The sequence below is a fragment of the Pipistrellus hanaki genome (assembly GCF_964339955.1).
Source record: "Pipistrellus hanaki genome assembly, chromosome: 2".
NCBI lineage: Eukaryota > Metazoa > Chordata > Mammalia > Chiroptera > Vespertilionidae > Pipistrellus > Pipistrellus hanaki.
Window position 1 is genome coordinate 194,032,643 of NC_140504.1, and position 22,070 is coordinate 194,054,712.

Sequence of the window (22,070 nt, forward strand, 5' to 3'; positions counted from 1 at the left end):
TTTAGAAAAAATCTGCCATTTTCTAGAAATAAAACATGACGGCCTCACTCTGAAACTCAGTTTGAGAAGCACAGCTTGCAGTAGAAGGCTGTTTTCAAGCGGCTTATCTGAACCTCTGAAACATTTGGGCCTCGGAATCTCTGACCAGTTCCAAGGTCTAAGAGTCATGATGACACTGGGGTCAGATGGGAACTTCTCAGCCTCAGAGATGGAAAAGACAACTCGGCGACCAACACGCCGGGCCCCCACTTACAACTCGTCCTGGATGTTGTCCGTCAGCTTGAAGAGCTGCTCCTGGCCCTCGGCCTGGCTCTCCGAGTAGCGGGGCAGCAGCCCCTGGGGCCCCGTGCAGCACCGCGGCTTCCGCACCCTCTGCGCCTGCGTCCTGCGAGGGGAGATGGACACAAAGCAGAGGTTAGGTGTTAAAATGATCCCCAGCTTCATCTGAGACAAACCCACTACTTATGGCAACACACACTCCACATTTAGTGACTGAACCAAGCCACAGGATTCGCTGTGATGTTCAATGAGATTGGGGTTAAAGACACCAATTTTGAATTAAAACTTCGCTTTTGCCATCTCCTGGCTGTGTGAGAATGGACAGGTCGGTTAACTTCTTTAACCCTCGGTTCCAGTTTTCTCCGTAAAATGGGTGCTGCCACCTGCCTCGGGGGACTGCTGTGAAGATCAAATAAAATAATGCCTGACCAGCCTGAGCCTGACAGAACGGAGCTGCCCCCCGGCAGTGGCTGTGTCTGCTGTGGTCATCACTGCCGGACTTCCACCCGGGCACCTCCAGACTTGTTGGGGTCGGGGAGAGGAGTGAGGGACTGTGGGTATTTAAAAGCACGTGCCCAGCTGCTGGAGACGGCGTGAGGGGCCCGGGAATCACGTGGGGGGAAAAAGCTCCGGGGACGGGCCCGGGCCACAGCCTGTGTCCTGCAGTGGCTCTCACTCAGGCCCCTCGGCGTGTGCTGCCCGGAGGAATCTGCTTTGCATGGCTTTCGGGGCAGTGATGTTGTCTCTGTCCACAAACCACACACAGGGTAACTGATAAGTGCTTTCTGGTGTTTTCCTAGGAACAGGAGTCCGTATTTGCCTTGGAAAGGCTGTGCATATTTCAGATGACTGATAAGAGTGTGCCGGGTCTGTCTGCGGCCTTGTACTTGCTGTTCTTTTCATTATTTGTTCCCGGATTCCTCCAAAGCACAGCACCCCTCTAGACACATCGAGAAGAGGCACAGGCTTGCACCCCGAGTTGGCGCTTCAGAACCAGGTCCTTGCGAGGGCGATGAGTGCCCTGGGGGGCCAATTGGGATCATAATATGGGCAGAGAGTTAGCACGCTGCCGCAGGCCACGCAATGGGGTAGCTGCAAGCCTGGGGCAAGTGCAAACCCCCTGGACAGGCCTGCACTCTGCCCCGCTCACACCTTATTCTACTGCCCCCCGGCCCACTCTCCTCAGCGATGGGACTGACCCTTTCGGAATACAATTATATACCATTAGTCACGTGCTCCAAACACGTTTGCTTCACGTCTCACTTAGATCAAATGTTTGCTCCCTGCATGGCACGCACCAGGAATGTAAGCGCCATGAGAGAAGGATTTTGTCTTGGACAGTGCCCGGTTCACTTAGATGAGTAAATGAATGTGTGTGGGGTGGGGGCAGGGATAGGGGCCACTGTGACCACTGAGCTAAGAAAGGAAAGGCCACACGCAAATCGGTGGAGAGCTAGAAGATTGGAGTCTGGGCTCTGAGAGTCAACACAGTCAAGGCAAAATGAAAACCAGCTAGAACCCCAACTCCTGACGGGAACCCCAACTCCCGAAGGAAAGGGCCGGGGTGGGTCTGTCCCGTTCACTGATCTTCAAAGCAAAGGAGAAGCCTGGGGCAAAGCCATGAAGCTATGGCTCCGCTGACACGTGTACTTCCCTCATAAGAAACGGAAGTGGGAAGAACATGCCCCCAAGGAGAGGAAACTTACTTGGAGCCCTAACCTCCTCTGAGGGGACCCCGGAGCCAGAGAGGCCGAGGAGAGGCGAGCCCTGGGAGCCCACATCTTGCACAGCCTCGGACAATGGGCGATGGCAATCAGCGTGCCTCTCAGCACATCACCACCAGCTTTGGCTGCATGAATGGGTATAAAATGGCACCTTACTGTCCTCTCATTCCCACCCTCTCTGCTCTACCTAAAGGGTAATGGTGTCCAATAACAAAGCCGAGTGGCTAGCGACTGCCCATGGGCACCAGAACTGAGAGATCCCTGCTAGATTCTCAGGTCACCGCTGAGGTCCCCCCCCTCCACCCCCCCCGGGCCTCCCCTGCTGGCCCGCTCCTTTCTTCACCCTCACCCTCACCCTCACCCCTACTGTCCAGCAGACTGGCTGCTTCTAGGGCAGGTCTGGCACTACGTCCTGCCGATAACAGATCATTAAACAAGAGGTGGCAACACTCCACCCACTCACCTCTCGGCAGCTGACAGCACCTCTTGCTAAGTAACCTGGACATAAAAGGTAGTTTACAGCACGGGTCTGCCTAGCGCACATGCAGCAACTCTGACTCCGCGAACCTTTGTTTAGCCAGAGGTCTGTGGTGTACTTAATTGCTGCCAGCTGGGGGCTGCTCGGCCATTTTAAGCCCTCGGCGGCTGCGGTTTACAAATTTCACAGTGTATAGAAAGAAGCAGGCCTTCCAGTCAACCAGCTAATCCAAAATGTCAGCACCAAACCAACCCGGGCTTTGAACTCCACGAGCACGTCAGGGAGTCGGCTGCGCAGCACGGACGGGGCTCCCCGGGGAAGGGCTGCTGATACAGTGGCTGATACGCTGCAGATATCCACCGGCGAGAGAGAGATCAATGCCCAAGCCCGCGCCTGGCCGCTGCTCTCTGACACACGGAGGCCCCGGCCGAGGATCAGAGCAATGAAAACAGTCCTGTTATCCTCCTCCGGCAACAACAAACCCAAACAAGGTGACACAGGAAGACCTGACCGGTTCCACTTGGCTGAGCTCGCCTTTCAGCCCGGGGTCAATAGTTGGCCGGCCATTATTTGTTCTTCGCTCACACGATGAGTAACTATGTCATAGTTCCATTAGTTGAAGACAGATGTTGTACACACATACACATACCCTGTACAGCTGAAGCTATCAGTAGGCTGAGAAATCTGTCATGGCCAATGTCTATCAACCCAATGAGTTTCAAAAACAACCGCAGAGGAGGAGAAAGTGTGTGCCAAACGGGGGACTCCCCTGCACGACAGACTGTTTATTGTGCTGATAATGCCATCTTCCTCAGGCGCCCTGAGTACTGACCCCACGGAGTGATGGACGGTGCCTGCATCTACTTCACGTGTGCGCCCAAGACTTTTGTTGTAATTAAATCTCTTACTTCTATATCTAATCTCTATCTATCTATCTATCTATCTATCTATCTATCTATCTTTACTTGTTTGATGGCACAAATAGGCGGCGAACAAACAGCAAGTCAACCCAGACCATCTCTTTAGATATGGCCAATGGCTAACAGTTCTAAGACACCACGATTCTCGACTAAATGGTTCCATCAAGCGTGTGTCAGTCTCGAAAGGAACTCAATAGTCTAAACCAGGGGTCCTCAAACTTTTTAAAGTGAGGGCCAGATCATGGTCCCTCAGAGAGCTGGAGGGCCGGACTATATGAACTACTAATTCCTACTGTAACACCTCGGCTGCGCTCACTGCCCAAAAAACCTGGCGGGCCGGATCGGACTCCTCTGCGGGCCGCATGTGGCCCGCGGGCCGTAGTTTGAAGACCCCTGGTCTAAACAGTACTCTGCTCAGAGTGCGGTGGGTAAGTTTCCCCTGGTAGCACTGCTGGATAGACAGTGGCTAGAAGGCGGAGAAGCCTGCGGGCCACCAGCTACCTCTGACCTCTGGCCTGCGGGCCTCCGCCCTGCTGCAGCCCCTCCCCGGCGTAAGGGAAAAGCAGCCACACCAATGCCGGCCCTCCTGGAGGGAAGCCTAGAGTTCGGCTCGGTTTACATCGGAGCCCAGGCCAAACAGAAACCCACTTTCTAGAACCTACGCAGGGATGGTACTGGACACGTAGGGTTAATAACTACTGAGCTCTGACTGTTAAATCTTGAACCAAGAAATCTACCAAATACCTATGACAGTTTGGATTTTGAACACAAAGCCAGGCTGGGCGGAAAGGAACCCCATGGCAGTCGAGATTGGCTCCTAAAGGAAGCTACGGAGGATCCAAACCGAGGGGCCAGAAAACAGCCCTGCTCAGGGCCTGAGAACGGCTTGTGCCGCCTCTGCCCCAGCGCCCACCCATGCAGTGGACTCTTCCTGAGTATATGCCCAGGCCAGCGTCCGGCTCGGAAGACAGGCAGGAACCATGTTGCCAGGGGCCTCATGGAACCCAATGGAGGAGATGGACAGAAACAGGCAGCGAGGGCTGCGAGGACAGGCCCCGGGGCGGGGCGGCCTGGGGCTGAGCCCCCGTTTCCCCATTGACAAACTGGGACATATGTAAGGTGAGCAGACATCCCGCTTTTAACCACTTGTCCCGCGTCCGGAGGTGTTTGAAAAAAGTCCAAGAGATTTAAAAGAATCTTTCCAAAAATCGGGACTTTTTAAAAATGCCGCGGGACAAATGGTTAAAAAGCGGGACTGTCCCGCTAAAAGCAGGGTCTGGTCACCTTAGACATACGGGAAGTTGTGTAACTTCTGGAAGCCTTGGCTTCCTCATCTGTAAAACGGGGATAATGATGGGATCGTTGTGAAGAGTAAGTCAACACATGAATGTGTTTCAAACAAATAGGACTTGGTGCATAGCCAGCACTCAGTAGCATGCTGCCTGTGACGATGACAGCAATGACGCTCCTCCGCAGAGGGGGCCTTGGGTACGAGCGAAGGCTCTAGCCTAGCCCAGGTGGCTGAAGCCCAAGGTGGCTGGGTCCAACGTCCAACACAGTTTTCTTATGGGGAACTGGCTTCAAACTGAAACATTCCCCCTTCCCCTTGCTTTCTCGTTAACAACATTCTCCTCCCCTCCCCCTAGAGTTCTGAAGTCAGTTGTGTAACAACACCTAAATTCCCACATTGTATGGTCACAATTGCAAACGTGGGAAAGATGTCGGATCGTATCGTTAGAAATCCTATTACTGTCGCTGCACGTTTTAGGAATTTGACATTCTGAGGCGGGGGAGACATTTCCTGGGCTCAATTTTCTCCCGTCAGTGGGATTCACACCTGACTTGTTTATAGGGGTCAAGGCTTCCTAGAACCTAACACATATTTTGGGGACCCCATGACACTGCAACTGTGACAGCAGGTAGGGCTAATGCCACAGACATGCCTACCGGGATTTAAATCTAAGAACAGCACTACTACTGCTTGTTAACGAACTGCCTGGAGGGGAGCCTGCCTGCTCACGGGGTTGGGGGAGGGGCAGAGCAGACTGGCTTCAAAAAGAATTCCAACCAAGGGGACAACGTCACAGTGAGGTTACACCTGACCGAGCTGGATCTCCCAAACGCCTCACTTCTGCATGCATTCTGGGGAGGCCGTGCTTTAAAAGAAAAAATAGAAGACACTGATTAAGAGGCTTGCAACTTAAAAATGAGGTATTTTACAAACGCAAGCACGCTTAATTTGTGTTCTGGTCCACCACTCTGAGTCAGATGTGTACAGGAACCCTTCAGCTATGGCCAAGCTTCCTGCTGAACCGTCACTTTTAATGCCAATCCGAAGATACTTGACATGGGCCAAAATATACAATTTCTGTAAATGTGACTCTGTATCTATTAAGTACAAATTCTAATGATAACAAACTGACTAAATAAACCAGATATTTTCAGGTCGATTTCTAGAAAATGATTACATAATTAAAAAAAAAATCATTATGTTATCTATCTTCCCCCAAAGTTGATCTCACTTAAAAAAAAAATGATTTTAGAGAGAGGAAGGGAGAGGAGGGAGAGAAATATTGATCAGTTGCCTTTCAAAGGTGCCCCAACTGGGGATCGAACCCAGGACCTAGGTTACGTACACTGACTGGAAATTGAACCTGCAACCCTTCGGTCAGGGGTAGACGCTCCAACCAACTGAGCCACACTGTCCAGAGCAACAAAGAGTTGATCTTACTAAGGAGATAGAGTTTAGGAGTGTGTGGTACAGAGACGAACATAAGGCTTTGGAAAGAAACTGACAGAGGGAAATCACAGTCCAGTCGCTTGTTAGCCGAGTGATCCTGATGGAGCTGCTCTCAGCCTCAGTTCCCTTATCAATAAATGAGAATAGAATACTTATTGATCATATTGAGATGATATGTGAAAAGTGTCCGGCACAGAGCACACAGTAGGTGTCATAAATGTTATCTCCTTTCTCCTGCCCTTATTCACAATCATTGTTTGTCAAGTCAGTTTAAAACACCTCAGTGCAAAACTTAAAACGTGGTGTGAAGTTTGAGTCTGAGGGCTCACTGTGGACCCTGGCTTCCCCACGTGCCAGAGCACAGCGGGTGTCTAGACACTCCGGCTTTTCTAAGGAGCCAGCACCTCGGTTCACAGGCGCTCACTCACTTGGCCTGCCCCACCCAGAGCTTACTTACTTAAACTTTTTTTTAAAGAGCTACAGCTAAGCAGCCTAGCAGCTCGAGAAATGATACCACATGCCCAATTCCTCGGACTGGAATGACCAGCGCTCTAGCATACGGCCATCAGCAAATTCACCACCGCAGAGGTTTTCCGGGGAGAGCCTGCTCTGAGTGGAGTGGGAAAGGCAGCCTGAAGCCATCCACCCTGAAAATGAGATGCTGACTGAGGGGCTGGTTGTCTGTCCTCAGCACCTCCCCTGGGGGCCTCCACACTCAGTGCGTGAAGGGACCCCCTCAGGACCGAAGCTGAGCGGGTCTGGGGGTGCTGCAGCTGCCAAGGGGCCCACTTTGTGGTTTGTTGCTTTTTCAAGACCACCTACCTGTTCATTCAGGCCGGGCTTTTTACACAAGCTTTTGCTATCAAACAAACGAGGTGCAAAAGGAGAAGACGCTTCACAATGGACCAGGCCACTGAAATGTACAACTGCCCCAGGAATGAGAGCGTGCGCACAGCCGCCACACGCACTGGGTGGACAGGATCAGTGTCAGCCCTGAGGTCAGCCTGTGGGTGGAGAGGGACAAACTGAGACCCCGGGAGGGGGGTCACAGAGCCTGCCAGTGGCCCGCCCTCTCCAGCCCCAACTTTCTCCAGGGAGGGGTTCCCGTTCTGAACCTGGGCGAGGCCTGGACAGTCTGGTGAGAGCGGAATGGAGGCCTCGTGTGGCCAGAGTTCTAGTCTCTTCTCTGCGTTGTTGTGCTCCAGCACCTGGAGCCGTGCTGGCACACAGCGGATGCGCAGCACACACACCAGAAAGGAACAGACCAGTGGCCACAAGCCTGGATTACAACTGGGCAGAAGAGCCCCAGGGGCCACCTCTGAAGTCAAGAGAGTGGAGGCAGTTTGTCGTGGGCTCCTCTTCCTCCACCTTCTGCTCCTGCTCCTCCTCCTCCTCTTCCTCCTCAGAGACAGACTAGGGGTTTGGACTGACCCAGGAACCCCTGGAGCATAAGCATGCTGCAGATCCCATGGAGGAGTGACACTAGAAAGTTACTGACCGAGGTCACAACTAGGTTGTGTTCCCCCAGGACAACTGGCCCACGCCCGGCGGCACTTGTCCAGGAGAGGGAAGAGCAGTGGGGCCCAGGGGTCCGGCTTCCTGTGGAGGGTCCAACCCCATCTCGACCCGTAAGCAGCTCAGAACCTCCTGAGGAGGGAGGGACTCTCTGCACTGGCTCAAACGCCACCAACGTCTCCCAAGGGTTTTTCCTGTACGCCTCTCATTCTTCTAATCCCAACTTTTAGGTTCTTTTTGACCTAGAAACAAAGATGCCCACCAATCACCTACTCTTTGGCCAACTGGTGCATTCTTATTCTTTGTCTTCAAATGTAACCCTGGCCAAGCTTTCTCAAGATGCCAAAGCCACCACCAGTCAAACCTGCCCCTCTACATCCAAGAGATGGCACCTTCTCCTTGACCTTGGTCATCCTGGCTCTGGCCCATCATCCTAATGCCCTCAAGAGTATCTTGATTTTTCTTTGTTCTGGCTCTTGCCAGAGCCCGGGTATGAAGCCAGAGCAAGAACGAGGCACGAAGCACGCCCCTGTGTCTGAATGGGGACTGGTTCTGGGGCGGTCTTTCCCTTTGGACAGCAAGGAAGCAGAGCAGACCTGGCACCCTGCGGTGCCTCTAAATGGGCTACGTCTCTGCCCGGTGCCATGACGTTCACTCTGGTGACAAAAGGTTATTGTTCACCTGGCGATAAGAAGGCCCGAGCTGCCTTATAATTAAGCGCCCCAGCGTGAACATGAATGGGACTGATTGCCACAGTCCATCAACCCTTGGCAAACTGGTTTGTTTGGTCTGGACAGCAAACATTCTGCACTACTGGATTTTTTTCTCTCCCAGATCCCCCGAGGCCCCGTCACCCCCTAAACCTTTTATAAAAACTACAATCTGTTCTGCTGTCTCGAGTTACATTCTGTAAATAATAAGCAACGCTGATGAAATGCAAAAAGCTGAAAATTCGCAAAGCAGAAAGATCTGCAGTATGTCCCACATCTGTGTCACATTAAATGTGTGCTCAACAGACTTGCTGATTCCCGTCTAATCAGCACACCAGGGTGACGTGGGCCAGAAGGGCGCTCCTGCTGCGTGCCACGGCAGGGCCACCGAGGCAGCCCGGAGGGGCCAGCGCTGCACCGGGCGGGGGGGACGCCGAGCCCACGACGCAGAGACCGAGCGGCCGGCTCAGGCCTGGGACATGTGCACGGCAGACTGTGGGTCACCACTGCGGTCAGGCTGGGGACAGCCACGGCTCAGAACCCTCCTTCCCCAGCCTCAGTGCGGCTGAGCTGGACCCGTGGCGGTTAAACTAAATAACATGTTGTAATGACAGAATGTCTCGTTTGAAGGGGTTGGCTCCCTATACATTAAAGGCCTACAAAATAAAAATAGAACGAAAGGAAACCAATTAGAGTCCATTTGGCAGAATGCTTAGGGGCTACTAGCGATGTTAGTTGTGGTGCCAGGCAAAATCTGATCCCATCTTTACTTCTTCCAAACATTTTACACGCAAATGCACACACACGCTCACACATACATGCACGTGTGTGTGCACGCATGCAGGCACGCATACTCCCATTTAAGAAACATTGGCAGGGCCTCTGAGGGAACTTGGCATGCTTTAAACTTGTGGCGCTGTGCTAAGCCCCTGAATGATTAGAAGGCTCCGTGTCGGGGGGGAAAAACCAGATTCAGCCTTTACAGGGTCTGTAAGCAGAGGGCAGGGAAGCCTCAGATACACGGGAAAACGCAGTGCACTGCCACCTCAAGCAGCTCCCCCAGATCTGTATGTTTCCATCAGCGTCAGGGAGAGACGTCAGAGCTGAGACTGGGGGCCACCAGACGTCTCTACAGCTACGACTGCAGAGCTGACTGTGCCCGGGGCACTGACGTCACAGCACTCAGTAGGGAAGTGTGTTATTAGCACTGCGTTTCATGGAGGAGGAAGCCGGGCCTGAGAGAGATTGTGAAGTCCGTCCAAGGCCATTCCGCTGGTAAGTGGCAAAGACAAACCTGGTCTTGGGTTTTGCTGACTCTCTGGGACTCAGCACACTTACAAGCAGCATGACTGTGAACTAAAATCTAACTCTGAGTCCATCACTGCAGTAAGCATTCTGGAGATGCTGGAGGCCCCCAAAGAAGGCACTAGTGTGACCCCGAAAAGTTTACAAGGCAATTGAGAAGCCAAAACTTACATCCTTGCAATGACTATGGGAGAAACCTAGACCCTGGCACCCACACTACAGAGGGTAGGATGGGCCAGCTCGGGTGACCGGCTTCATGGAGAGCCCCGCCTAACAACAGAGCAAGATTTCCATTACTGAAACAATGTACAGCATCAGCACCAACCTGCCACGTTTTTGTTGCTTTAATCCTTCCCGATGATATTTCCCATTGCTTTCAGATAAAGTGGAAGGGCAGGGAGAGAGGAGGAAGAGAGAGAGAGATGGAGAAACATGGATGTGAGAGAGACACATTGATTAGTTGCCTCCCGCTTGCACCTTGTCCAGGGCTGAGGAGTGAACCTGCAACCCATGTACATGCCCTTGACTGGGAATCAAACCCTTGAACCTCTCCTTTGGTGTGAGGGCCAATGCTCTAACCACTGAGCTACCGGCCAGGGCCCAACCTGCCAAGTTTTCACAGGAATTAATGTTAAAAACTAAGAATGAGAAGGAAACAAACAGCACGATAAGAGCCAGTTAACAGACCACACCACATATAACCCAAGCACCTGTACTGAAGCCCCTCTCGATGCTAAACCCACCAGCTGAAGAACCATGAACAGTGACAGCGTTCCTTTAGCAGTCACGATGCAGCTTTAACTCACATGATTGAAATAGTCCAGGTGACTAATCTCACTTTCATTAATACCTGCAGAAAAGGTATGTACTAATATGGATGAGAAAGTAAGGAAATGACAACTCTTGGAAGCAGAGGACCAAGGCAGGATGAGAATAAACGAAAAACACACTAAAAGGGAAGATAAATTCTGACCTCAAGGGGGCTAAAAGGATTGGGGTGAAGAAACTATGCAGATAATTCACAAAAGAAGAAATCTAAATGCCAACTGAAATAGGAAAAGATGACTCAACCCTTCTATTTATCAAAGAAGTCCAAGCAGCAAAACAGACATGCTCTCACGTTGGCAGACTCAGCAGAGTGACAATGCCCAGCTCTTAGTACCGTATCCACTTCACAAAACTCCCGCTGGATTCTGAGTGAAGAGCCAGGACTGCAGAAAGGGGCCTCCCAAGCCTGTGGGTGAGAGTTCTCAAGTTGTTCCAACTTCCTAGAAGGCGATTTGTGACATTTGTGTTTCAAAACAGAAAATGTATACACCCTCTAGCCCAGCAATTTTATTTTTAAAATGGAGAACTAAACACATATGAAAAGATATATGTAAAAGATATTTACAATAGCAAAATAAGGAAAGCAATAAAGGACCAGTTAAGTATATTATTATAATTTATTATCATATAAGTGTTAAAAATGATTCACTTTGGGATGGAAAGATATTGTTGAGTCACTGTTAAGTGAAAAAAGATTAGACATCAATATTCATGCTCCTATTTATGTGAAAAAATATATAGGTACTAGTGGCTCAGTCCACAAAATTCGTGCATGGTGGGGAGGTTTCCTCAGCCCAGCCTGCACCCTCTCCAATCGGAGACCCCTTGGGGGATGTCCAACTGCCAATCTATGCTCCCGATTCTGTGGGATTGGGCCTAAACCAGCAGTCAGACATGACCTCTCGCAATCTGGGACCACTGGCTCCTAATCGCTCACCTGTCTGCCTGCCTGATCACCCCTAACTGCCTCTGCCTGCCTGATTGCCCCTAAACCCTCTGCCTGCCTGCCTGATTGCCCCTAATCTCTTTGCCTGACTGTCTGCTTGCCTCTAACTGCCTCTGACTGCCTGCCTGCCTGATGGCCCCTAACTACCCTCCCCTGCCAACCTGATTTCACCCCCAGCTGACTTCCCCTGCTGGCCTGGTTGCCCCCAATGGTCCTCCCCTGCCTGCCTGATCACCCCCAACTGCCCTCCCCTACCTGCCAATTTGGTTATGGTTGGTCAGTTTCTATGTTAGTCAGCATCTCTGGGCCAATCTCCAGGCCTAATCAGAGAGGTGGGGCTGATCAGCAGCCCCTGGGAGGCCTAGAAAGAAAGAGGTGTGGCTGCTGTGAAGTCTGAAGAGAAAAAGAGAGGCAAGGACTGATCAACAGGTACCACGGAGGCTGCGGATCAGACCCTGCCTCTCTGGGCCTCTCTCTGGACCTGATCCGTAGCCCTCTCAGCAGTCAGTGCTGGGTCACCATGGCAACCCAGCACTGACTGCAGGACTGACTTCTGGTGTTCGGTCGAGCCTTTCGTCATTATGGACCCTGAGTTTTTATCTATTAGGATTTTTTTGGTGTGTGTACATATAGACACAAATGCATATAACTTGGCATGGTTACCATGGTTAGCTTTTTAAAAAGGTGATTATTGGCCAGGGTTGAGTTCTTACTTTCTTTTTTCAAAATGGGAATAATAGTAGCAATCTATTCAGTTTGCTGTGAGAATTAAAGAGACAATAAGTACAAAGTCTTTGGAATACTGTCTCTACACTGTACATGCTCACATGTTGTTTAAATTTTCAGGACAGTTTCCATGTGTACACACCTTTAAACTCAAACAATAGAGCCACGGTTTACAGAGACGATCCAGGGAGCAGTCAGGCACAAATGCCAAAATGTCTCAAGCACACTTAAGAAGCAAAGCATGAATGAGGACACACTCCTGCCATCACACACTGCGCAGCACGGGCTGCGTGCAGGCTGGGAGAGGAGGAGCCTGCACGGGCAGGCCTCACCTGGAACGGCTCTCTTCTGGCAGCGGAGTCCCAGGGGAGCTCTCTCCAGAGGCAGCCCATGGATGGGCCGTCCCTATGGATGCTGCTTCTCCCAAGACTGGAGCCCGGCCCCACGCTGCATTGGACGGAGGTGGCCGTGGAGGCTTTGTTCACCTGAGGGTGTTCTGCAGGAGGCTCCTCCCCAGCCCGGCTGACTTACTTTCCCAGCACTATTGCTCTTTGACCTTGAACAGTGGGCGAGAGGGCTTCTCTTGCAGAAACTGACCAGCGCAGAGCAGCATGTCCTGACTGACCAGTGGGAGGGGAGATGCAGAGCCAAAACGGACCCAGGTGCTCCAAGCACTTTTTCTAAAGAGCCCGGTGAGGCAGGCACGAACGGCAAAGGGGAACGAAGAGCAGGTAAAAGAGAGGGCACTCTGCCCCCAGCTTGCCCGAAATCCCCTTCCTGCTAACGCAAGGAGGACATCTGGAACTGGTTTTGAGGCTCTCCAGCTGCGGAGCCACTAGAGTGAAGTTCGTGTTTCTTTGGAAATTGCATTTCAGGGGCTTAGAGACTGTCCTTTCTGATTGTCCTCAGGGTGAAGTACAACCCGGCAGACAGGCTGGTTCAGAGACCAACTAGCTTTGCTTTGAAATGTTCTCCTTTCCCCACCCCCTTTGACAGCAGAATTAATGGTCCAGGTGGTGAGAAATCAAAAACGAAAGAGAAGGACTTGGGGTCATCTCAGGTGCATTTCGATGTCTTCGGAAAAATCAGACACACCCCGTGGGCCAGAGCTGACACCAAACCTTCAGAGCACATGTCCTCCTCGGGAGCAAGGACCCACAAGACTGAATCCATTTAAATCGCTGGACTTGGGCTTGCCTCTTTAGGACCAGGGAAAAAATGTGGATTCAAAATGTACTAGAATTCACTGAAAGCCCAGGAGGCAGTGAGGAAAGACGTTAGACCACTGCAGACAGAGGGGGCGGCATAGCCAGGCCCCCCACATCTGGTGCCAGCGCCGCTCCTGCCCACCACGTGCTTTTGGCAGTTGGCCTCGGGGCACTGGGACAGGGGCTTGCGAGCAGCCCTTCCACCTGGGCCCCACTGTGCCTCTGGGAAAGGTAGGCGCACCGGGAGTCTGTCCGGGGCGGAGGCAACAGCATCTCTTCCCACTGTGTTAACGGTGAACACGAGACCTCCATTCTAGCCTCTGCCAGCCGAGGGTTTGTTCCCCCCTCTGGATGGGGCGGAGGCAGTTAGGGAGGGCAGGCATGTGGCTTTTCAGAGACCAAGTTCCTTGGGACGGAGAGAAGCAGACAGTCCTAGGACACCACTGCTGTGGAGAGAGAGTCACACAGGGCACGGCGTGGCTCCTCATGGCCCCCTCCCCAAAGAATCACTGACACAAGAAGCTGGGACCAGATCTCCTTCTGCATGTTACATAAAGCCCTGGAATTTTCCAGTCCTTTTTGCCTTCAGATTTTTGCAGAGCAGAATTTCTATAAATCCCTGTTAGTGGATCATCTGGTTTCCTCATGGCATCTTATTAAACTAAACAAAAAATAATTCAAAAGAGCAGCAGCCTTTCCCTCTACAACTTAACCACTCCCTTAGCATTTTTCTCTGCACATCCCGAAAGGCTAGCCACAGCAGAGCTCCTCGATGCCAAAAGAGCTCAAATACCGACAGAGAACCCTAAACGGGTGGCCCATGAAAAGAAGCCCAGGTCTGCTGGACTTTGGGGTGAGCAATCATTGCATGGAGTCCTCCAGCCAGGGGCTCGCTACCTGAGTCTGTTTCAGGCTTTGCAAGCATCCTGACCCTGGAAGCAGGACTAACAGGAGCCGACAGCCTCAGCGCTGGCCAGCCCTCCGTCTCCTCTACTTCTGGCTGCCTTTTCCAGGCCCCACCCCACAAGACGAACAGCAGTTATCCTTGGCCACCAAAAAAGGCAAGCACAGGGGCCTTCTCCTCCCGAGGCTTCCTGTCCTGGCATCAGGCGGAGCTCCCAGGTGACCAGCGGGGGGGACGGACCTGGCCGGACGGCAGAGCAAAGACAAGTTGGGAGCCAGGATGTCTGACCGCTTTTTGGTGAATCTGGCAAACTCTGAACACAGAAGGCTGCCGTGGTTCATCGTTGGAGGAGGGGTAAAGGGAGGGGTGGTATGCAGAAGAGAGGATCAGACGGCACAGCTCCTGGACACAAAGCTCAGCGACTGGTTCTGGGTTAGGCTGGTAGGGTGTGAGCCAGCAACAAGCACCCTTCACGCTATGAGGTTCAAAGTTTACAGTATCTTCCCCCAAAGCGTTAGCATCTTTCCCCAAACCTGGTTCACAGGCAGATATCTGAGTCCCACCCTCCACATCCGAGAATCAAAAGGAAGATGCAAATCATGGGAGCTTCTGACGGGAGAGACGGAGAGATGACCCAGAGGCGGCACAGAAGTCAGGAGTGTGCGCTCTGCAGTCGACTGCTGGGGTTCAGATTCTAGTTCCCTCTCTCACTACCTGCGAGATCTTAGACAAGTTATGCAACTTCTCCGTGCCTCAACTTTCCCATCCGTAAAATGGGGAAAATACAGCACCCACTTCACCGGGCCATTGTGAGGATTAAGCAGTCACTCATATAAAACAGCATGTGGCGCGTGTAAGCACTCCAGGTCTGGAGCATCGCCATCTAAAGCATGGGGATCCACCTTCGATGGAAGTGACAGCAACCAAATCTTGCTGGCGGCATGGACCAAGGACGGGCAGGTCCCCAGTCTGGCAAAAGGTGAGGTGAGCTGGTGGACAGATCCACCCCTCACCCACTTTTTCCCCAGGGTCCTCTGACCAGCCTTACACCAAAGCCTAGTGCCTGCCCCTTTATTCCATGTAGGTGACGGTGAGCACCTCGGCTTCCCCACGCCCTCCCTGGTGAGGACGGTGCCCCGACAGGCAGCACCCTGGCTGACAGGCCACTCCGGGGTCAGCCCTCCACCTGCCCTGCTCTAGCGTCTCAGCTCGGCTGTGAGGCCGCTCACCCCTGCAAGGAGGCTGCAGGGCAAGGAGAGGAGAGGGTCATCGGGCCGCGGCAGCGTGGCAACAAGCTCCAGCGCCGGCATCCAGCGCCCCTGCCACCGGCGCGGCCTCCTCGGAGACGGGTAGGTTTCCTGTTGTGTCAGCCCCGTTTCCTTCGGCAACATTATACTGCAAACACGGAGCTCCTCTCGCTGAGGCGCGAGGGTGTCCCGTTTCTGGCCGGGGGAGGGGGCAGACTGCCTCGCCGCTCCGGAGGGAGACATTACCGAGCCGTGACCCTCCGGGCAGCGCGGCTCCCCGCTCCCCCGGCCTGCAAAGCCGTCTGGGGGAAAGGGACACCAGGCTCCCCTCTCTGACCTCCGCTGGGCGAGCCCTGAATGGCAGCTGGGTCCATTACATGCAGTGTGAGAGGGTTAAATAGGACAGCCTCAACTCTTTATAAACTTTTGCCCTGTGGATATGTACTCATTGGCGGCAGTACAAGACTCGAGCTGTATTACACGCCTTAACGATATGGTTCAACTGTCGGTCAGGCTTGGGCCTGGCACCGGGCCAGACCGCAATCAATGGGACACAGAACCTCCCCCTTTCAGATCATCACGAAGGCTCATATTATCTCCTTTTCGTCGTGCTGGTTAAATTTATGGAGCAGAACCCTGCAGCCGCATTCCTCGGCCTGGGCCGGCCCACGCGGCCCTCCCTCCCTCCCTTTGTTCGGTACTGTAAGCGAGCCGTGCTTCGGCCGGCTGCAGGGTTGTTAGTTCAGGCTCTGACTGTTTGCTCACAACTGAAATGAAGAGAGTTCAGGGGAAGGGCAAAAGGACAGCCCAAGTGTAAAACCCCATCCCAGCAGGCCCTGGGCCCCGACATTTGGCCCCGCGCTGCTCCTGGATGTGGGCCTGCACTGTTCTCACAGAAGCACGGTCCGCCGGCCGATAAATCTCCCGTGAATCAACGGCCACGTCCTCCCAACGGCGCTGCCACGTGAACTCGTGGGCTTGAGGGACCGGGCAGGCGAGCTGGCCAACGCCCCGTGGCTCTGCAGCCATCTCCCAGCCTCCCCGGCCCCCGGGGATGGCAGTGCAGGCACTGACTAGGAGCTGGTCGCGTTTTTCGTGTTAATAAGAAAAGATTAAACTGATCGTTAGGCCCTCTCATCGGGCCTTTGGTGAGATTTCCTTACCCACTGCACTGATGGTCAGATAGGAGTTAATGGATTTGTCATTCGAAAGCCAAGGGTGGGATATGTGGGCAGTGCATGGGAACACGCGTGTGCATGTACAGTCTGGGAGGGAGCATGCGCAGCAGCTTCAGTCCCCCGGAATCAAGCAGAGGGTCCCATGCATCAGAACCTCCATCCTCGATGTTCCCGCCTGACTAGTGCACCAAGGGCTCAGCAGCAGCCGGATGCACAGGGCTTATGGCATGAGGGGTGCTCTGCAGCTCACCCCAGAGGATGCCCTGATGGCCAGAGAGTGGAGCGGAGTCCAGGATCCCAGGGGCCGTGAACCCAGGGCCCACCGTGTGTGTCTGTGGTGCCTCGGGGAGTCCCAGCGAAACAGCGCAAGAGGAGAAGGGAGAGGAATGGAGAGAAAGTACCCAAGCCAACCCTCACCGGACACAATGGGAGGAGCGGGTCTCTGAGGGGAGTCACGGTGACTTGCCACCAGCTCTGTCCTCCAGCCACTGTGAGGCAATACCAGACCAGGGCCCGAGCCTGCTTGAAAATAAAACCAGAAACCCCACCAGCAACAACACGCACGCAGGCTTTCCGATTCCGGGAGAGGCCGCTTCTCTGGTGGAGCCGAGGGAAGCCAGGGGTCTGTTTTGAATCAACTCCTGGTTCAGTGTTTCTGAATGGAAGCTGCACACGTTCTGCCTCTTCCCGTCCCCTGGGCTGGTGGTCAGATAGGAGCTAATGGATCTGTCATTCCAAAGGCTACGGCACCTTTTTGGGAGTAGCCAGGAGGTGCCATGGAATGGAAAACAGTAGCTTGCTACAGAGAACCCCTTTCCTATGATTGTTCTTGTATACTATTGGTCCTCATTTGTTAAAAATAAGCCACTCTCAAGTCAAAAAAGAACAGGCAAGAAAAAGTGAGATAGCCTAATTGAGAAAATTCTCTAGAAAAATGTGTAATCCATTCAATCTGTCTCTAGGTATTCATATACTAGTTCAGGGTTCAATTAAACCTTCAGTCATAATAAGGGCTCACACCTCCCGGGACCATCTACACGGCACTTGCACACACATTATCACGTAGGTTACACTCAAGTCGTAAACAAATCCAGCCTCTGGATTCGTGAGGTGTTGGTGCGTAACGGCGGGGCTCCTGGAGGCTTAGCATGGCCCACGCGTGCGCCCAGATGCTCTCTCTGACACACTGAAATGTGAACAACCGGACCTACCCTGAGAGTGCGACAGGCTGAGAACTTACAAACGGTGACCTGGATGCCCCCATTCCTGCTGGATGTTCTCCATCTCGGGGTCACTGTGAGGACCACATTCCAAGGACATACAGTCACAGGAGGCCGGACTCCCAAAGGGCGGGAACCCAGGCTGCTGGCATTGGGGCACAGCGGCCACTGCTGCCCACTGCTCCCTGTGCGTTCAGGATCGCCTGCTCCATCAGCCACCCAGCCCCGCTCTCCACGCTGGCACTGCGGCTCGGGCTGAGGACTAATTTGATACCAGTTTGAGAACCAAAAGGAAGTATGTTTTAGAATCTGCTTTTTCACACCATACACACCCCTTCTTGGTGCAAAATGGCCTCAGTCAAGGCTTTTTCTTTAAAAGAAAAAAAAACCCAAAAAACACTGATTCTGTGGCCATCAGCTAATGGAACTGTGAACACCCCAGCACCTCCACAATGACCAAGCGCGGGAATGGTCCATCGACAACAGCTTGCCTGAATGCAGTGTGCTGTGCAGGCTGTCCTCACAGCCTCCCTCCTGTGGCCTCGCCTGTCACGTCCAGCCACTTCAGTCTGCCCAGGGGTGAGGTCAGAGGGGGAGGGCAAGAGCCACAGATTCCACCCCTTGGCAGATTAGATGTAACCAACTTGAATCGAGCTTAGTCCAGATGAGGTTCAGCAAGGGCCAGGGCTGCTTAGGATATCTGAGGTCCACGCTGCCTCAGACCAGCCCGCCGCCTCTGTACTTTGCGATAACTTTACCGAGCTTGCATAGGCCCCGCCTGGCCTTTCTGCTTCTCCATGCCCGCTTCCTCCCGGATGTGGATGCGGAGCCAGCCCCAGGAACGCCACTTCCCCCTCCCCGCCCCCATCCTTCCAGGGAGTTTCCCAACAAGCTATTCACCTTGGCCAGGGGAGGGAGGCCCCCGGCGTGGGGAGACGGACTTGAGGGGGATAAAAAGCTGTTTGCGCAGGGCCACAAAACAAGAGCAGTGTCAGGGCTGGCTCCAGGGCTCTGGTCTCCCTTTGCAGTCCTCTTCCCATGCTGCCTCCGACACCAAAGGGAACACCCAGACAGGTTACTGTGACCACGAAGACCTGAGTCGAGGAGGAAGTGACCCTCCACAGACAGCTTAAAAGAATGTGAACCGCTGCCCTGGCCAGGTGGCTCAGCAGGTTGGAGCGTCGTCCTGTGCACCAAAAGGCTGCAGGTTCGATTCCCGCTCAGGGCACATACCTAGGTTGCGTGTGTGATCCCTGGTTGGGGCATGTAAGGGAGGCAACCGACCGATGTTTCTCTTTCACATCAATGTTTCTCTCAAGCAACACTTCACAAAAGAAATATACAGCCCTAGCTGGTTTGGCTCTGTGGATAGAGCGTTAGCCTGCTGACTGGAAGGGTCCTAGGTTCGATTCCAGTCAAAGGCACATACCCGGATTGCAGGCTTAATCCCCAGTAGGGGGCATGCAGGAGGCAGCCAAATCAATGATCCTCTCTCATCATTGATGTTTCTCTCTCTCTCTCTGCCTTTCTCTCTGAAAGAAATAAAAAATATATTTAAAAAATATATACAGAGGGCCAAAAAGCATATGAAAAAATGTGCACTATCACTCTCAGGAAAATACAAATTAAAACTAAATAAAATATCAATGTACACCTTCCTCTTTCTCTAAAAAACAATCAAACAAACACACAAACCAATAAAAAAAAGAAGAATGTGAACTATCACTTCACACAGCAATCAGACGATGCTCTGCGCTCCTCTGTCAGCTCCGCCCCAGCACGCTGGGAATAACAGAATTCCACGAGTCCTCCCCCCGCAGTTAAGAAGAATCTGCGCTCTATTAGACCTCAGCGACGGCTTCTTTAAAAGCTCTCCGCAGAGCACGCTGTACTCATCACCTGGGCCTGTGTGAGTCCGGGTCTCACAGGAGCTGCCGCGCCGGGAAGCCTCCCCCGGGAGCCAGCCCCCGTGCCCAGGGACACAGAACTTCCCAGGGGTGCAAAAGGCCACAGGAGCCACATTTCTGGAAACAGTTCAAATGGGAAGATGGGCTTTGGAACGAGTCGAGAAATGAACATTTATAATCTAGAGAGAGCTCATGTTCAAAGGCCCAAAGCCGACAATAATCACAACTTATCGGACTTTCATCCTGCAGACCCAGGAACGATAGGGCTGATGAAAGCAGCGTTTTAAAGAGCCCATCATACCTTGCTGCAAATGAAAGACACGGTTTTTCCTTTAAACTCCAGCCCAGAATGGAGAGCAGTTTGTGTGTGTGTGTGTGTGTGTGTGTGTGTGTGTGCGTGCGTGTGTGTGTGTGTGTGTAACAGACATCGGGGACCCCGACCTACACGATAACATTGTTGTGAGCCCGTCCTAGCGGGAGGCAGACAGATAAGCCCCGGATGGTTCCAGCGGCCCCGCCGAAGGGGGTCGGCTCCTCTGAGTCAAAGCCTGCACCGGGGCTCGCCAGGGACTGTCATGCGTCTGGAAAGCATAACCGTTTTTGAAGAATGCTTTCCAAGCCACGTCATGCTTTTAGACTGTTTATCAGCGGTGGCCTGCAGCAGTGCCAGCTGTTCCAGGGCCACATGCCCCTGCCCCGTCCGCAGGCGCTCCGGCACCCTCGGCCGCCCTCCCCGCGGCAGCCTGCGGATGCCAGCGCTTGGAGACACTCGCGACATAGCTCTGACCCGACAAACCTGGCTCCGGGACAGATTTCCATGTCATGTGGGGCTTTTGGCTGAACTCTGCTCGAACCCAGAGGCGTATCATTTACAGCAGACACTAACAATAGTTTGGGATCACCTGCTCTTCCCAGCGGGTTCAGGGCAAGTTCGTGGCCTCTGCACACCTTTTCCGGTGCGGCTCCCGCACACAAAGGCGGACGGCCCAGGTGAGTGCCTCCGCCCGGCAACGCCGCCCACGTGACGGTCACGGGTGGGCAGGCCTGAATCGAGCTGTCTGCGTGTGAACAAAGGACGGGAAGGACCAAACCCAGCACAGTGTACAACTCCTCGCCTGAGCACTATGCCAAGTGGTCAGCGAGACACATCCCTGTTTCACTTACGTCTCACATTCAGAGAGAATCCGGACACAGATGCCATCTCCCGAGCCCTAGTTACACAGCACACGCCGGGCTAAGAGCTTCACGTACATCACTGAGTCCACATCACCACCCACGGAGGCAGGCATTCTTAGTCCCAGTCCATGTGAGTCAAAGGCATCTCACCTCAGAGACACGGGTGGGGGAGGGCCGGCTCCGGGCACAGCTCAGAAACGGCCGTGTGATGACTCAAGCCAGGCTGTCTGACTCCTCGTTGCCCTCTGCCCTCCTGCCCGCAGCCGTGGGAACCAAACGGTGCCGCGGGAGCGCCCTCTCCTTCCCGCACACGCCTGCCTGCTTCTCACACCGGCCACCAGGGGCTCCTTCCACCTCTCCGCCGAACGGGGGGACCTGCGAGTTTATGTTCTCTCCACATCTCCTTCTGAAACAAGCGCCGCTCTTTGAAGCAAGACCTCTTGCCCTTGGAGTGTCAAGATAAGAAAACTTTCAGCAACTTCCCTTGGAAACTACCAGACACCCATCAGCACCCAGGATCTAAGTACAGTCACTCCCCGGCCGCCGGCCCCTCGGAATAGCTTTTATGGTTCAATGAGGGGTGGTGACAGGGCCATGTCACTACCGTGGGGTGTGCTCCTTCTTTCATGTTCCTGGGATCTGACAAGAGCCTTCTACAACCTGTTTCTTTACAACACACAGGACGGGAGATTAAAGGCCAGAGCCAGATGTGGAGCCGGGTTGGGACTCGCAGCGACCTCGCTCCAGTCTAAATCTTCCTGGGAAAGAGGCCACCGACTGCTAGGCACACTGCTCAAAAGTGGTTGTGCCGACCGAGGGAGATGATACGTGGAAAATACACAGGACAGTTCCAGCATCACAACCAAGGGTTCAAAACGTTAACAATAATGTTATCTTTTAATACCACCAAACTTCAAGACTGTTTTAGCAGAAATAACGGATTTCAGTGAAACTGCATTAATTCTAAGTTACTAGCGGGATGTGAAAGGGAAAGGACACCAAGAAAGGCTGAATGAATCAGTGAAAAGTCTAAATTATAGGACTTGTGATTAAATATGA

The 22,070-nt window shown here is 53.1% G+C and overlaps 1 protein-coding gene across 5 annotated transcripts in view; it reads right to left on the reverse strand.

Annotated features, from left to right (window-relative positions):
• Window positions 1-22,070, reverse strand: part of VPS13D (vacuolar protein sorting 13 homolog D) — a 219,300-nt gene that overhangs the window by 10,008 nt on the left and 187,222 nt on the right. For all 5 annotated transcript variants that reach the window (XR_014794224.1, XM_084875266.1, XM_084875265.1 and 2 more), the window contains one exon: window positions 254-385. Coding sequence is in view for 4 of the 5 variants with exons in the window: in XM_084875266.1 (XP_084731392.1) it covers window positions 254-385 (132 nt within the window). In the remaining variant the exon portion in view is untranslated. The remainder of the gene's footprint in view (window positions 1-253; window positions 386-22,070) is intronic.